Below are 17,091 nucleotides of genomic sequence, written 5' to 3'. Positions count from 1 at the left end.
ATTTTTGAGGCCCCTCTTCGTCGGGTCATTACTAATGAATCATGTGTTTTGTTTGACCTGGCTTCAAAAGTGGGACATGCGCACAACCATATTTCACTTTTTACAATAAAACACCGCCAAAATAGCGGTGGGGGCACAAATTTTAACGTCATTATCTCTCAGCTTCTGCACTTTTCCCATTTTTGTCTTCGATTCAACGCGACAGCGTAAAACAGCCACAGACCGAACGCACACCTACCTGTTGCCGAAATATACGTTCAGTCTGCGGCAAATTATACTCGACTCTACAGGTAATTTTGATTCGATAGTCATTCGTTGCAAGAGTTTATATGACAGTACAGAGTATGGAAAAATAGGGAATCGTGTGTTGAGAATAACGTATACCGCCCTCCAAATTTTTTACTCCTGTGATTTTTGACAAACGTCCGAACATGTCAAAGAACACCGTCGGAAATCTGACCAAAATTCCTTTTCTAGATATATCCTGAAAATTACATTTGTAGAGTAAAAAGCTATTTTACTTTTCAAAATGAAACTGAAAAATACTGCATTGCCAAACAATACCAGAAGAACAGTTTTCATTTCAATCGATCAGGAACTTGGAAAAACCAGTATATTTCGCTTGTGGTTTGGAGTTGCTAAGTCTTTTTAACGAACAGGAGGGTTCACCTGAAATACATATATAAGTGTATCCCATCACAACCCTGTGGACACCTCACCCATCCCCGCAAAAGCTGGCTTTTCTGGAGTATGATTACTGTTTGGTTTTTTCCTCTACTAAAGAAATATTAACGCCTAGGAGAAAGTAATTCATATAGAATTTATAATTTTATTTCAAATATGGATTTGCGCCGTGAAGATGTAAATTAATTGTGGATTTTTGCCCGCCCGACGTGTATTTTTACACTGTACGCTCAAGTCTGTGTCCCATAGGCTTGTGAAAAACGACAAACGTACCAGTACCCGGTGGTTTTTTTTCACAAGCCTTCGGGGGCACAGTATACAGAGTTAAATTACACGTCGGTACAAAATTGACTTATAATTCATTCACAGATGGGCTTCTGTGAAAAGTGTAAGCATTCATGTTTTCAAAAGGGTATACTGTTACCGGTACTGAACATAATTAGTACTTGACTCATCTATAATACGCAACAAGTCAAATTTATGTGACATAAGATTAAGACCAAGTTAAATTACCATTGTTTTGTGTTATTTTAACGTAATCAAACTGGGAATGGCTATGTTCCTAAGTATGAAACTTGACGCAGATGCTATTTGTTTTCTCTCTAAGGTTTCCATGACATCTGTACAGCACTGTCATGACCTGAAGTTTTATGGCAATTTAAAACTTAGAACAACACGATTCTTCGCACGCTCGGCTTAAAAATGGGTGATTCCATGCCTGTAAGCGGAAACATGGTAGAGTGATGCAATGCACAAGCTTGAAAGGAGGCAGTGTAATAAAAACGATCAGTCTGTGGGTTAACGACATTTGTGGTATCTTCTCTTCCCAAGCATCTAGGTACAACGTCTAAAACAATTTAATGACGAAAAATCTGCGTGCAGAGTGCAACTTTTGCAAGTGCTTTATCAGGACAAAATGATACACATGTATTATGTAAACACATACGAGACTTTCACAACCATGTAAAGGGACACGGGCACTCACCACACAAAGTGCAAGGGGGTGCAAGTGGATGGTCATGAGATAATTGGGGGTTGTGAACCGCTTTCCAAAAGTATACCAGATTACCGCGGACCGACTGAAATTCGCATTTGTGAAACGGCTCAGTTTGCAGAATCTGCTTTTAGTCGAGAATGATTGCATGGTACTGTGCGACCCAAGGAAACAAAGCAATACCGAAACAAAAGCTTAATTTGACCACGTTGTGTGTTGTATGACTATGTGTTTGTCAAAAATTTGGAGCGAAATGCTATCAAAGGATACCTTGGTGGCTTTCCTTCAATCAAGCTTCACCGATTTGGAAAACTTTATGTCGAGAACTCACATGCGACACGTAAAGGCTAAGCCATTATGATCACATTCAAACACAGCATTAAACTGAAACAATTTTATGGCGGGGGTAGTGAGTAAATGGCCCCCAGTGACTTATTTTTCCCGCCCTAATTATAGATGAACCAACCCAAATAACTCATAATTCAGCAACATTTATTGATAAATAAAGTTAGAACCTCCTCACATTTATCAACTGTAACATACCAGGGACAACTACTTAGAACCACATTCGATAATTATGTCCGTTGACGCTAAAGATCACTTTTAAATATTATAAACATCTACTTCTCAGTGTGCGTTATGAGACGGGTATATAAAAAGAGATAACTGTCACTGTGAAACTAAGTTGTTAACACTTTCAAAATTGGTTGAGGATGGCCAGTGTGTACATTTTAATCTATTATTTTTCTAAGATTGCAAATTCATAATTTGTGTTTTAACACCCATTCCTTATTATTCTTATATTCATTTCACTTAATTATGATTGTATACACAATATATTTTTTTTGCTGGGCACAGAACCAATACTGACAAGCACCAGCTTCAGACTGACCTCCCCATACAGGTACAAAATAGTACCGTTAATTTTTTTTCAACATGTCATCACGTAGGTCTACATATAGTGTGAAAAGTAAACCTGACCCTGAATATTCATTGAAGTGAAATGTACGGAATGGAATGTCACTGTCCTATTTAGTCTGGATAACAATGTTCATACAGTGTGATTATGGACAGATTGTGCAAAATCTATTTATACTTGAGAAAATAGGGCGATGCATTAGTAAACGGTATTCACATTTGGAACCATTTGGCCACTTGTTTAGCAACTGTTAGTAAGATGGCCCAGCTTACCATTGAGCAAAGAGTGCTTGTTGTGGCTTTACTGTCTTATCATTTAATGGTTCTTTCCCCTTTTTTTACTTTGAGGGAGGGTCGATCGGTCAGGGTAAAAAAATGTGGGGAACAAACACCAGTACTTGCTTTCCCAAGGAAACTCTTAAGGCAATCACTATTTTCTTATGTAGGCCTATAGGAAATCCCAACAGGTTCAGCAGCATTAAAAAGGGCATTTTTATCGATGGGAACTAAAACTCGCCAACACTGCTCACTGCTTCAGTTTTGTTCATAAATAGAGACACACCAACAGATGCACTTCCTGTTGCTATATCATCGGCACGCAACCATTGTGAACGCACGTATTTGCGGGCAGTACACACCTGTTCTGCGTATGTTGCTTGGAAGAAATAAATTGAACTGACGTAGTTTTGTTGGCAAAAACGTTATGGCATGCAAACAGACATTTATTCCTGCAAGAGAGATGTATGTATCTCTATTTTTGAAACACGTGTATATATATACGCCTGAGATGAAATAAAGATGCTTGTGTCATAAAATATGAGATATATCTGTTAATAGGGATTAAAAGTTCTACTTGGGAAGCCTTGAAATATAAACAAACATATAGTTGACAAAATTGAGACTTGTTTTTATTTTTGGAGGAAATGTTAGATTTGCACAGCATATAGACATGCTCTTTTTGCTAGTCACTAAACATCAGCCTGGGGCAGAACTTGTTTGCTAATTTGGTATACAAGTCAAGTCGCACAATACAGGTAGGAAGTCTGCAAATCCGGACTTTGAATAGAATTGATCTGAGTCGAACAACATCGGCAGGAGCTCAATTCTGAAGGTCTTCGGAAGTACGGTAGTCTTTTGTGGGCTTAGCTGGGTTTGGACGTGACTGCTACAGTCCTGATAACGGCTCGCTCATGCGCGGATTATGAAAGCAATTTTGTGGGGAGCAGAATACGTGGTACCTGGGAAGGCATAGCACACCCTACCTCCAGCCAATCGCAAATCCTGGTTTGTGGCAAGGAGCAAAATGGGGATTTTTAAATGGCAGTCCAATGTTTATCCGTAAAATAATCCCCCCTGAAAAAAGGGGATAGTACTGTGTTTAAAGCGTGAGCGCTCTCGATTCCTTAAAAAGGCAATAGATCTCCAGGGGCAACTTGAATCCTCCACATCCCCCACACGAAGCCAAAAATATCAATTTTTCCCTGGAAAATGCGTCAAATGAGGAATCGCAATGGAAGAGGTCGTCCTTTTTAGTCTTGCATGTTACAACCACAGTTATTTCTAAAAAATCTGAGAATTATTTTAATCTATATATATTTGAAAGAATTCAATCCCCAAATAAATTTTAAAAACCACCGAATGTGACCCAGGGTACATTTTTATGGGAAATGCAACGACACAGAAACTCGACAGTTTTCAAGATAGTGCTTTCAAAATAATAGGAAACGTCGTTGATCCTTTGGTGCGGGAGGACTTTAGTGCCAACCCACTTGACAAACCCATGGCTCAACGGCTAGTATGGATATCAATGCTACATGTCCCCATTTCTAACACTTACCAGGTACGCCTCCATGTCCAAACACCACTGGAAGGATCAGCAAGAAAAGCGTGAAAGTCTTCATTTTGATGGAGGTCCTGTCTTCGCCAAATGATCAACAAAAAAGTAACACTTTAAATCAAGTTATGCTCGGAGTTTCTCTCTCCTAGTGCGCCCGAGAGAGCAACTGGCTATAGATCACAGTTTCTGTCTGGTTTTAAACTATAGCTCTTTGCTCTTCCAAGCCAACGATCGTGAACGCAGGCACCAGTCTTTGGTTGAAACATAGCGGTAAATCAATTCTCAGCGTAGCCTATGTTTCAGCTCGACTTTTCAATTACGCATGCCCAGTTCTGGAGGTTATTTGCATACGCACAACGGAAGCTATTGTATCCCACTCCATGAAATTATACGGTGATGGGTAAACTAGAATCATAATACGTTAGACTTGAATCAAGTCGGACTTTTTTCCCTGTCAGCCACCCCTTCACTGTACCATGGAGCTATTAAACCCAGTGCACGGTCGTCGCACTTGGCCGGTCGCATAATGTCTTATAAGGCACCTTCGTTTGATACCCATTATGTGTGCCACCAGTCAATAAGCCAATCAGACCCCGGTCCGTGATATGTAGTTATTCTTTATTGCATATGAACGACATGTTCTTGCGCAATGTATACCGAATGAACACCAATCAAAGTAGACAGAACTGGCATTTCCACTAATCAAAGTAGTCAGACTTGTAGACTCGTTCATTATAATGGAGGTATGAACGATGTAAAAACAAGTCGGGAAATTTGATTGGCTGCTGCCTTTTATGGGAGATGAGCTAATTTGCTTTTGACAAACGGTTGGCAGATTCATCAAGTTGGCAGTTTTCAACTTTCACTCGTCACCCAACGTCCGAACAGGGCACTGGGACGGGCTGATAGCCCTGCACAGATTTTAACGAAGGAAATGCGTCACACTAAGTCACAGCCAACGACGCGCAAAGCATTGTGGATAATTTCTGCTAGGCACCCGAGCTCGTTCAATGCGGCGGTTATCAATTCGATAATTTTTCTTTTCCTCACTGCTGAAAATATTCTCACTACACTTTATTCTTTCATCACAAATTGATCAAGATGACGAATGATTTGAAATATATCGCCAAAAGACACGTGATCAGTGATACTTAGTGAGAAGATAAATTACCACACTGTGATTGTACCAAGTTCATGTTTTCATGATACTGCCGACACTTTGCCCATTGCCATTGGTGAACCAAAAACTTTAAAAAGTCTTCGTTGACAGAAAGTGACAATCTCGTGATCAGAAACCGTGCCCAGTGTAGCCAATCACAGTGCAAAGCTATCGGCCCTTCCCAGCGTCCTGTTTGGGCGCTGGGCAACGAGCGAATTCTCAACTCTCAGTAATTAGTGGACACAAAAGGGCGCGAGGTAAGTAACGCCCCGACAATCGAGGGGATCACACGGCCACGGAAGAGGTTAAAGTGATCTACGTAACGCAGGGCGATGAATTATGGATGGCAAAGATGAGATTATGAAGAGAGAGAAGGAGATGTCTTAGTGTCATTCCATGAGAATGGGGCACACTTTGTGACAGTGTCAATTGTTACATGGGTTCTGTTAAATAAACAATTGTTTCCCTGCATGTGCTAAAAAATGCTGAGTATCATTTTGTAACAAAATATTTCGTGCATCGTACGTGCAGCCTCTACAGGTTTTTCGTCAGCAGGCATACAGTGTATTATCACGTATTGACCTCGCCCCCAAGGTCTCGAGCAGTGCAGTCCATGGCTATGGTGGACATGAAGTAACTATTGGAGGAGAGGTTAGTTCCTTGCACATGTTTACTTTTAGCAGGGCACCTTTCCACAACAAATGCACACAGAAAGGAATTTGTGTCGGGTACCAAATCCCATTGGTTGACATACAATTTTCAGCACATAGGTCTGCCTGCAGTAACACGGATCCCAAATTCAGGGGTGTGCTTGTGATAGCATGATTACATTATGCCAAAATTGCTTAGGTGAGAAAAAAACACTGGATACCACGTTTTAACAACTGTTTAAAAAATAAATGCTGAGGCCTGCTACTGTGTGAGAAAGGCGGACTTGTGAAATAATACATTGCACTGACCGACGCTGAAAACACTCGGTCTAACGTCCAGGGGTTATGTTAAAGTTAAAATCGTACTTGTAAGCTCTAAGCAAAGTGTTTGAATTCACTTTGGAGCCGTGGACCAGTAACCGTTACAACCATGTCTGTGTCACCGCAACACGCAGTCTTCAGTGTAGTTGATTCCTGAGAGAGATGTTGTCTTGTGAAGGTGGTAGACCAATAATTTACAGCATAAATTTTTAAGAGTGTGTAGCCTGAAATGTCCTAATTCAGTAAGTACTCTTGAGGGATTAATTTGCTTCAATTTCAGCACTTTTCATAAATCAAAAAGGAGATCAAAGGATGCTTTGTATGTCATCTGGGCTCTTTGACGGTAGCTGTGCCCCTGAAAGGGCTGGGGTGCTTCTATAAAACACAAATAATGTGCCTTCGAAAACTCAATCTCCATTCTAATTGCCATAGTTACTTTATTTCGAAACTAAAATAGCCGTCATTTTCAACACAAACTATAACCCAAATGAAAAACCAATTTAAAAACAATTAAATAAACCAAAAGAGATACAATCTTAGGAATTCAAAAAAACTTCAAGCAAATTAATGATTTCAACAAGAAAGAAACAAATACATCACCAGAATCTGTGGTGAACGACCACTCACAAGATTGGTAAGGATGAACATTTTAAAATGATTCTTATAAGCAAATGAAAGAAACGTAGGCCTGTGCTCTAAAGGTTTGGATAAATAAAATGGAGTAAATACATGTAGGTCTAACAGTTTTTCAAGAAATTAAATTTGCACACATTAGGAAAAAGAACAAGAGAATATGGGATAATTTTGAACTTCATATATTAAAACATGAACAAGGCTCAAAGTGCTTGATTTAAGATGTATCCCGATAAAAGCAATGTAATTTTTTGAACTGAAAATACAAGAGAGACAAAATGCACACCACCCGCTATTACATGGGCAAACGTTGCTTCTTTATAGGGAAGATAAACCATTGTTTTCCCTGTGATTTTACAAATTGATTAATTCGGGGGGGGGTAGTGGTGTTTCCATTCTCCTAACATGATGACCTTTTCGACCACTGAATAACTTATTGTAGGCACAGAGGAAATTAAATGTGAAGCACAGGTGGTTAACATCTCGATATCGTATTTCTGTTGACAAATAGCCTCTAGCCGTGCTTCTCGCCAGGCATTCATTAACGGCAGCCATTAATGCTTGCTCGCATGGATACTGATGAGATCACAACATTTGCGTTAAGAAAATCCCTTTTCCTAGATGAAAACTGACTTCGAACTGATCTAATTTCTATTTGACTCTATACCTCAAACATATTTTCCTCTTCTATCAGATTTCGAAGGGTTTTGTGAATTTCCACCGGCTGTTCTTGCTTCTTTAATATTAGGCAAATCAGGCCTTTTCAGAAGACTTTCTGAACGATAGTTGGCTGATCATCGTAAAAAAGAGAGCAAAATATCTGGGTTTTTTTAAAGGCAGAAATATTTTACAGATTGAGCGAGAAAAGTTTTTTTTTTACTTTCTATCAAGTGAGAAATTCAAGTGAGTTAACCAATGGTTTTACCTACCTTGTGTAATTCAACGATGGAGGATATTTTTCTGCAACGCGTTTTATATTGTAGAGTAGACCCATATATTTCTCAGAGATAAAGTCTCTCTCTTTTTTTACTGTTTACTTGTAAATGCTCAACCAAAGTTTGAGAATTGGGAGTCCGGCGGTTTCGGTTAAATTTGGCCTTTAATCTTAATTCATTAAAAAAGGTGTTCATGTGAGTCGGAGTACCTACAACTGTTTGACGTTGAAGCACATATTACAATACTGTTGGACGCTGAGGCTGGCAGACCCAGCGTCAGTGGTTTTCCTGACAGCGACGCCAATGTTCAGTCGGTTGCTTCTGATGATGTCAATAAACAAGTTGACGACATCAACAGCAATAAAATGGTTTTGCCACATCAATTTGAGCCTGAACTTTCAGAAGAAGACACCTTCAACAATGGCGTTGCAACATTCCAGCAACGTTTGTCGGGGGGGGGGGGAACTAGACAAGACAGCAGAACGCCGACTGGTATGTATTGTTTTATTCCTCCATGATTAAAGTGACTTCGGTCTTGTGCGACCGATTTTACCTACCGGTACCGCATAAGTTTGCTACCCATGACTGGGCTGGGCAGATATACTAGCCCAGGTACATCTACAACAGGCAGAGGCTCATTGCCTGCCGTATCGCATGACGACGTCATGCATGATTGCTACACGGACAGCGCAGCGCGAAGCAATTTTGAGTTCCCAGCGAAACCTACTTAGCGTCTGTGCCTGAATTCGATTCCCACGTTCGCGTCATAATTTTGGCCTATCACATTCACTTGCTGCCCTCAACGACGAAATTTGGACAAACTTATAATCCAGCTGGGAAATTAAGGCCCTAAAGTTTTTTTTTTTAAATAACTCAAGGACAAGAATGTTCGATTAGTAGTGTTTTGGGTTTACATATAGGACGAATAATGTCCTTCATCGTTTTAACTACATCTTTAAAGCAAAACAACTTGTTACAAAGCTAGTATAACCAACACAGGCTTAACAACAAAACTTATGAAGTTCAAATTTAAATCTCTGTAATTAAAAAGAACTGGTTACAATAGTGTTTGCAATAATTGGATCCTCCAAACAATGGCAGGGCAACATTCAAAACTAATCAAAACTAAAAATCCGAAGGGCTTCATCAAATTTATTCATTCTTATTACTGACTCTTCATTCTTCATGGCAGAATACAATGAAGCTGTCCAAATGCAAACAGATGGAGTTAATCTAAATGTGTAAAAATAATGAAATTTGATTTGTTACGTTTTCATGGAATGTGACATAAATGCATTAAGCTACGAGACGTAGAATGTTCAGGCGTACCGTATTGTGAAAAAGGTAAACCAACCCTCGTCTATAGAATGCCAACACATGTGCTTGAGCATATGACCTAGTCTGTATTTAGTATACTGTACCTGTCAAACAGACAACCCCTACGTCCTCATAGTGTCCACAGTCATTCACTCCCCACCCAGCAAACGGGCAGTCAGCAAGACCAGCCTCGTCGCCTTCACAGTAGACATCGTCCATCCAGATTGGACCCTCTCCCTCCTGGAAGAATGCCAGCCGCTTGACCTCTTCGACCCCGGCGTATCCCAGCTGCCGACACACCACCTGAGCATTGTAGTCTGTGTACCAGGTATCATCGCAGACCGTGCCCCACTGGCTGTCGTGATAAATTTCAACGCGGCCTTCGTGGGGGCCATTCGGGCCTTGAGCTAGACGGACAGCACCTTCCGAGTCAGCAACTACAGAACAAAATAACAGAAAAAATTGCTTGAGCCAATCAAGGTTGTTCAATTTTCTCTGTTTTGCGATGCTGTGAGTTCCTTGAACTCAATTAACCGCTCGAAGAGACATAACTCAGGTCTCCAAAGTACCTGAGACAAATATATTACACATTGTCTGAACCAACCCAAAATGTCTCTTTTCACTTTCCCATCCCACCATGATATTGAGAATTCCTCCGTTCTGTCCAAATCTGGGCTTTTGCATGTTCTCACAGGAAAATAAAACCACTTCAGTTTCCTCTGTAACTGATATTGGTTTTAAAAAATTTCAGAATGTCATTTTTACAATAAATTGTCTTAGGGAAAGCGTTGGCCTATATGCATTTAAGGGTGCCATCTTTGAAACTCTCCAGATCATTAATGTATACCCCAAGGAGTTCAAAACCACTTGATGTCATTGTTCTTAGCCGTTTATGGATGCGCCAGGACTTAAAAGTAGTAGTAGGGGCTTCACGGGCAAAAAACTGTTTGGATAATTTACCTTTGCGCACGTTTGGACAGCTTGCCTTAGTGCTATAGGCCTATATAAAAAAAAATATTTTAAAAAAACCCTGAAATTTGCCCCTTTAGAAGGCGGGACCATACTGATACAACCGGAGACAGATTCACAATCAAGCTACAATGGGCAATTTGGGTGTTCTTACTTCCATTGCTATCCAGTACAATGAACTGCGTGTATAAAACCTGTGCATATCACATGCACGTATTTGTTTTGTTTTGTTCCCCTTTGGGGCGTGTCACACGTTTCATAAGAAGGGGCAAGATTATTTTCTTGTGAAAAACAGCAGCGATTTTCCTCGCAGGCAGCATCAATGACATCAGTCGCGTGTTCACATTCCGTACCACGCAAGGGACGCTATATCGGCGTGCGTGCAACCCATTCACGCGTACAGTTGACCGTTTGTGAAACTGTCCCAATAGCGAATCTTCTTATACAATCCAAAGGGGACTGATTCCCACTTAGTATGCAAGTCCTCATTAAGTTCATTTATACAACAAAAGTATGAACAGTTGAAGGACAAACGGCCGACAGGAGGGAGTTTGTGCACGTACCTCCGTGGACCTGAGAAAAATAGGCTATTAGGAGAACATACTGCTCAACTCAATTCACTGACAGACCATGTTTTGTTATGTATGGCCAAATCTAAGAGATTGATAAGAGGTGAATGACGTTTCCGCAACGCTTGTCAACTGCAGGCATTACCTAGCCCCTGCTGAAGACGCTGTAAGAAACACAATTTGGCACGGCCTTAAATTTTAGCAAAACATAGCAGCTACAAGTCAGTGCACGGGGTAAAGACCTTGCAGCGTAGGACCCAGCGAAAGGTTGAATTCCAGGTTCTCTGTGGTGCTATCTGAGGCATTCAGTACTTGCCCCTTTCTTCTGATTCTTTCAAATTTGCTCATGTTTACATTTTGAAACGAAAGCAAGATTTGTGGGGTGAAGGGGCTGGACAATAAATATTTTAAGGTGAATGCAGTATTATTACATGTTGCATAGTTTGCGCCCAGGCTGTTTGATTCTAAATGACACTGCAATACTGCGGGCAAACTCTTCATGTTCATTCCACAGTATGTGGTAATCTTGTTCGTACTTATATACCGTGAAGACAGTGAAGAATCGGGAAAAATCTAATGGAAAAATGTAAAACATTATTTTACGACAGCAAAAATATAGTGTGTTGGCATACACATTGTGCCGGGCAGCCCAGTTTTTTATTCTAAGTGTCATACACAGATGCAACACTAGGATTGTAGTCGGGCATGAAGTCTGTGTTTGGAAGCATCAGTAATTAGCAACTGTTACTATGGCAGCAGACCTGTGTCCTTTGTCTTGGGTTCTGTTGCAATCTCACCAAACCCCTCTTTGCCCCTCTGTCCAGGAACCACACCCTCCGTCTATTATATAGGTGTGCATTATGCATTAAGTTCTGGACCACATCCTCACTCTATACACTTATAACAGACAGATATGTGCTCAAAAAATGCAGTATACTAGAAAGTCTGCAAGTCTATACCTGAGGAAAGGAGTTGGAGGGCAAGGCATCGCCTTTACCAAGAAATGATACGAGAACACAATGTGTTCTACACGGAAAAGCCCTTATTCTCTGCCTACCATGATAAAAGCTGGTATCCACGTTGTATATAGTAATTCTTTTGCCGTTCTCATGTCTCTCAACAGCATGCTATCTAGAATGACCTTTTTTTTGCTCGAAGATAACTTCTTCCCGCATAAACTGCATTATTTTTGGCGGAAGATTTACTTACCAGAACTAAGGCAAACCACTCCTGCATCCTCCCCATGCCAACAATTTTCCACTCCCCAACCTCTGTTTGGGCAGTCTTCCAGTCTAGATTCATCTCCTGTACAGGCCACATCGTCCAGCAGGATCTCTCCTGTACCTTGCCCGAACCTGCCTCCTGGAACAGCCTCTGCGGCACTGGCAAATCCAAGCTGCCTGCAGACGACGTTAGCGTCGCTAATATCCCATTCATCATCACAGACGGTGCCCCATTCGCCTTGGTAGTAGACCTCCACACGTCCTTCGTTGTCACTCTCGCTGGCAACAAGACGCACTGTCACTTCAGGCTCTGTCACTTCAGGCTCTGAGAATACCCACAAATATTAGATATTCACTCCTCCAATTAATCACGGTTTAAGGACCAAGTGTGTCCAGCATCAGAACATGATACAATTTAGGTGGTCAGCAATAATGTCATGTGTTTCCCGACGGCTATAAATTTTTGCTGCTTTTTCAACACTCCAACGTGTTCTAAAAATGCATCAGCTAGAAAACACAACTTCTGGTGCACATGCTGCAGTAAATATTTTTTCATCAGCTGAGCCTTCAGAAGTTTTTAGAGTAACTCCTTGCAGTCCTGTAAGCAGGAATTAGATTCACAACGAACACTCCGGGTCATGCAGACTGGATTTTTGAGTGATCAATTAATGACAAATGGTATCATAATGACCAATGGGGAAATAAACACGGTAAATGTGTGTGTTCTCCTTTTGTGTATCTTAATGCTCCAATGAGTGTGTAGTTTGAACCATGCCTTACTCTCATAAAAACAGCAAACACTATGGAAATTTTGTCTTAAGTTTTATTATTTCTGGAAGAAACCATTAAATTTTTATTATTCTTCATCCTAGCTTTGTGTGTGTGATCTCTTGGTAATTCTGAATTGTGACATGTAATTTAACTTTATTGCTAAATATTGGTCGAAATAAATACATGTGTCTAAATATAAAAAAACAAGGTTGCCAAGTTCGCAAGCATTGTACGTGGTCTCTCCTGCAGTACACCATGCTGATGCTAGTCAGTCATTTTCTTGAAAAAATTAAAATACACAAAAGTCTTTCTTCCAAAACGTTTACCCACCTTCATTGAACAGACAGACCACACCTGCATCTTCACTATGGCCACAGTTCTCAACTTCCCATCCTGGATTGGGGCAATCTACAAGTCTGCTCTCTGTGCCAGCACAAGCAACATCATCCAGGAAGATCGGGCCCTCGCCTTCAAAATAAACACGTTTATGATGGTTTTCATCGACACTTTCTGGTTCGTCTCAGGCACAAAAAACATTCTGTTTTTTAAGAACTTACTTATTTATCCCAAACACCACATTAAGAAAATTTTAGGTTTTACAATTTACATCTTAATTCTCCTGTGCGATCTCATCTGCTTCTAGTGTTCAAGTATATCACCAGGGAAACTTAAGGCTAGGCGATTCATATGCCCCAAGGTGTACTGGCCTCTCCAGAAATGCCGACGAAACACCTGGTCTTTCCGATAAATAAGTGGCCAATGGCTCCTGTCTCTAATTGATTGACAAACAAAGCCACTAATTTTGGTCCAAGGCAGAGAAAAATGGTTTTCGTTGGAGAATAAACAGCCCTTGTGTTTTATAAGGCATTGGCTTGTATTAGTAGGTAGGTTTAGCATAGTTCCCGATAAGCTGAATGTCGTTCCTGTACTGCGATGAAAATTAAAACTCAATTCTACACCAGCACACCTTCACCAAATTCAGCAAAACTTGCAGCTCTTACAGCCCCTTGAGTGAATCCCAGCTGTCTGCATACCACATTGGCATCGTCAATGTCCCAGTAGTCATCGCAAACGGTCCCCCAGACGCCGTTATGGTACACCTCGACTCGCCCCGTGCCAGGGTCCGGGCCAATTAGTCGTATGTTGCTCACATCTTAAGACAAAGCAGAGCAAACATAATCATCTTTTTCCTGTAATGTCAGTTTTTCAATACATTACGATAAAACGATGGTAAGGAATAAAGGTCCATTTCGACTGAGTTCAACACAGACAGACCATTTTTCCTAAGTGTTGGAGAAAAGTTGTTAAAAATTGTTTCAGAAAAAAACCTATACCGCAAACACTATACATCCCTTTTGCAGTTTTGACATTTCTAGCTGAATATAATTGTGGCGGAAAACCGAAACTGGGTTTCGATACTCGCACCGGCCAAGTTATTTATTCAAGCCTAAGCGCACGGGCAATATGATCCAGGTCCTAAACCTCCGGAGTTTTCATCACAGCGGTTTGGTATTTCTTGGTCTTAGACGGCGTTTGCTTTCTTAATATATAATTCAACTTTCTTTCCAAAAATCCTTGACTCCACGAAAACCTGATTCTCCATCACTAGTTCGTCCGAAATTACTCTTTTACTCCTCCTCAGATTCTTGATAGCTATCAACAATAAGTATTACAAGTACACCCAGGAGCTACAACCCAAACAAGTTGACAAGGGTATTAGTTTACCGTGTGTTCCCATTGGATTTAATATTGTAATTCTACAGGAAAGTCCCAGTAAGTTAATCAAAAAAGTCCAGTGGTAACACAATTTTAATAATTTGTAAATGTCCGAATGTACGAAGGAAACAACTCCTGCCACAATTGATGATTCTCTCAACACAGTTACCACCCAGATTCCAGGCCTGTCATGTATTGCAGTAGTGTCAACTACAGCCCCAACCGATGAAATCATCACTGAACAACTTGCTGTCTCAAGTAATTCCTTGATGAGCAACGAATGGATAAACACCATCTTTGGGGTTGTATGCAATAAACCTGTGCGTACATCACTTTCTGTCTTTTTTCTTAGTTAAAATCCTTCGCAGGCTGGGCTTACATAACTGAAGTGTTACTAAATGCAGGCAGACAATGCAAGGCTACCAAAGTGGCTGACTGCAACTTACCAGTGCCAACACCATTGATCTTTAAAAGCTACCTGCTCATCATGCACTTATATAAGTGCACTAAAAAGACACCTTCGCGGCTTGATTTCTTAGGCCTCCAACTGAAATTTGTAAAACCGTAGGCCTATTTGCCATTAATTTACAATCGTCATTCACATTCAAATTAGATCAACGTCCGATTTCAGGCACGAGCTCATTCTTCATTTTCCGGAGACGTCCTATTAATGGCATTCATCCCATCTCCGTTCTTTTACAGTTTGTCAACTCCAGTGCATGTACAAAGTTTATCATGCCTTGTTTGCCAAAAAAAATACAAAAATTAAAGAAAAGAGCTTTGTCCTCTGCCGTATGTTCTTTCATGACACCCTTTCTCAATCATGAGTCTGGCTTAAATGTCTCTCAGTCCAGGAACCATACTCTCCACATCCAGGTGCACACGATGAACTAGCTTTATAGGCAAATCCTCATTCTTCATGCTTTGCAACAGACAGCTTTGCACTCAAAATTAAGCACAACATAAGAAGGTCATAGGGCCAGTACATAAGCAAAGCACTTGGAGGGTAAGGGATTGCCTTCAACAAGGACAAATAAGCGATACAAGAATACAACACATTCAACATGGAAAAGCCTTTTTTCCAAGTCCTACCCCGAGGAAGGTTGATACGTATCCAAATTGAATACAGTGTTCCCTTTGTAGTTTTTCGTGTCTGTCAGCAGCAAGCCACTTGGGCTGAGATTCATTCGGTTAGTGCGCATAAACCACCATCTTGTCCATAGGCCTATACGTACCAGCACAGAGGCAAACCACTCCTGCATCTTCCCCATGCCAACAGTTTTCCACTCCCCAACCGCTGTTAGGACAGTCTTCCAGTCTAGATTCGTCTCCTGTACAGGCCACATCGTCCAGTAGAATCTCTCCTGTACCTTGCCCGAACCTGGCTTCGGGAACAGCCTCCTCGGCACTTGCAAACCCGAGCTGCTTGCAGACGACGTTAGCATCCTTGAGATCCCAATCATCATCACAGACAGTGCCCCATTCGCCTTGGTAGAAGACCTCCACACGTCCTTCATTGTCATTCTCGCCACCAACAAGCCGCAAACTGACTGGTTCTGAAAATGGAAGCAAAGAGTTTAACTTACGATCTTTCAGTGCATTAACACCAATTAAGCTCAGGAAAACATATCTATTTATTAAAGATTTATAAAGACTTCAGCACAGATCTACAAGTACAGCTGGTACACCAATGTTCCAGATCATCGACGGTTGCATATCACTTGATTAAAAATATTGTGAGTTACCTCTGGTTACTGACCCCCCTTCTTCATAATTCTAAATGTCACTTATGTTAACAGTCAGGGCTATCAGTGATGGCCTTAAATTGAGATTGACAGCAAATTTACCTGTGCCCTCACTTCTGATCTCTTTAAGCTGACTGGCTAACATGTGCCCATATGGCTGTTCATAAACAAGACACCTTGTTTTGAGGGTCTTCAAAAGTAGCTTTCACAACATCCAGTACTTGACAATGTGCTTCCGAGTTTTTTACCAATATCGAGTGATTAATAAGAGATTTTTGTATTACAGAATAAGCAAATTTTTACCTGAATGCCCAGTATGAATAAAAATAAACTGAGTTCTGATAACTCACAAGTGTTCAGGCACAACAGCCCACTGTAATTAAGATTGTGAGTCTCCAAGAGAGTCTTTATTATGCATTTTCCAGTCTCAATAGACATTCAGTGGCTCTCCCAGGTAACAATGTGTCCATCTTTTAATGAGCGTTCCATAACATGTAAACAGGAATGAACATTGCTGCCCAGTCTGATTCAAATGCAGACTATTTTTTTTCAGTTTTCATGTTCGTTATGGCAAACTGTACGACCACAAGGGAAAGGCTACAAATACGTCTTGTTCCCTGAAGCGTGTTTGCCTACTCACGTGCGTGTAT

At 40.8% G+C, this 17,091-nt stretch overlaps 1 protein-coding gene across 1 annotated transcript in view; it reads right to left on the bottom strand.

Moving 5' to 3' along the window:
• The window catches only part of LOC147798879 (scavenger receptor cysteine-rich domain-containing protein DMBT1-like), a 45,627-nt gene that overhangs the window by 15,981 nt on the left and 12,555 nt on the right, over positions 1–17,091 (bottom strand). Inside the window, exons 5-9 of the mRNA XM_087137830.1 lie at positions 15,932–16,252; positions 13,948–14,133; positions 13,311–13,448; positions 12,196–12,534; positions 9,544–9,885 (exon numbers count right to left, since the gene is read on the bottom strand). Coding sequence (XP_086993956.1) covers positions 9,544–9,885; positions 12,196–12,534; positions 13,311–13,448; positions 13,948–14,133; positions 15,932–16,252 — 1,326 coding nt within the window. The remainder of the gene's footprint in view (positions 1–9,543; positions 9,886–12,195; positions 12,535–13,310; positions 13,449–13,947; positions 14,134–15,931; positions 16,253–17,091) is intronic.

This window comes from Acanthaster planci, linkage group LG06, assembly GCF_054643075.1.
Source record: "Acanthaster planci isolate LZ-2023a linkage group LG06, COTS_SCS, whole genome shotgun sequence".
NCBI lineage: Eukaryota > Metazoa > Echinodermata > Asteroidea > Valvatida > Acanthasteridae > Acanthaster > Acanthaster planci.
The sequence above is the reverse complement of the archived record's forward strand: the minus strand, read 5'-3'. Positions and strand labels throughout refer to the sequence as shown.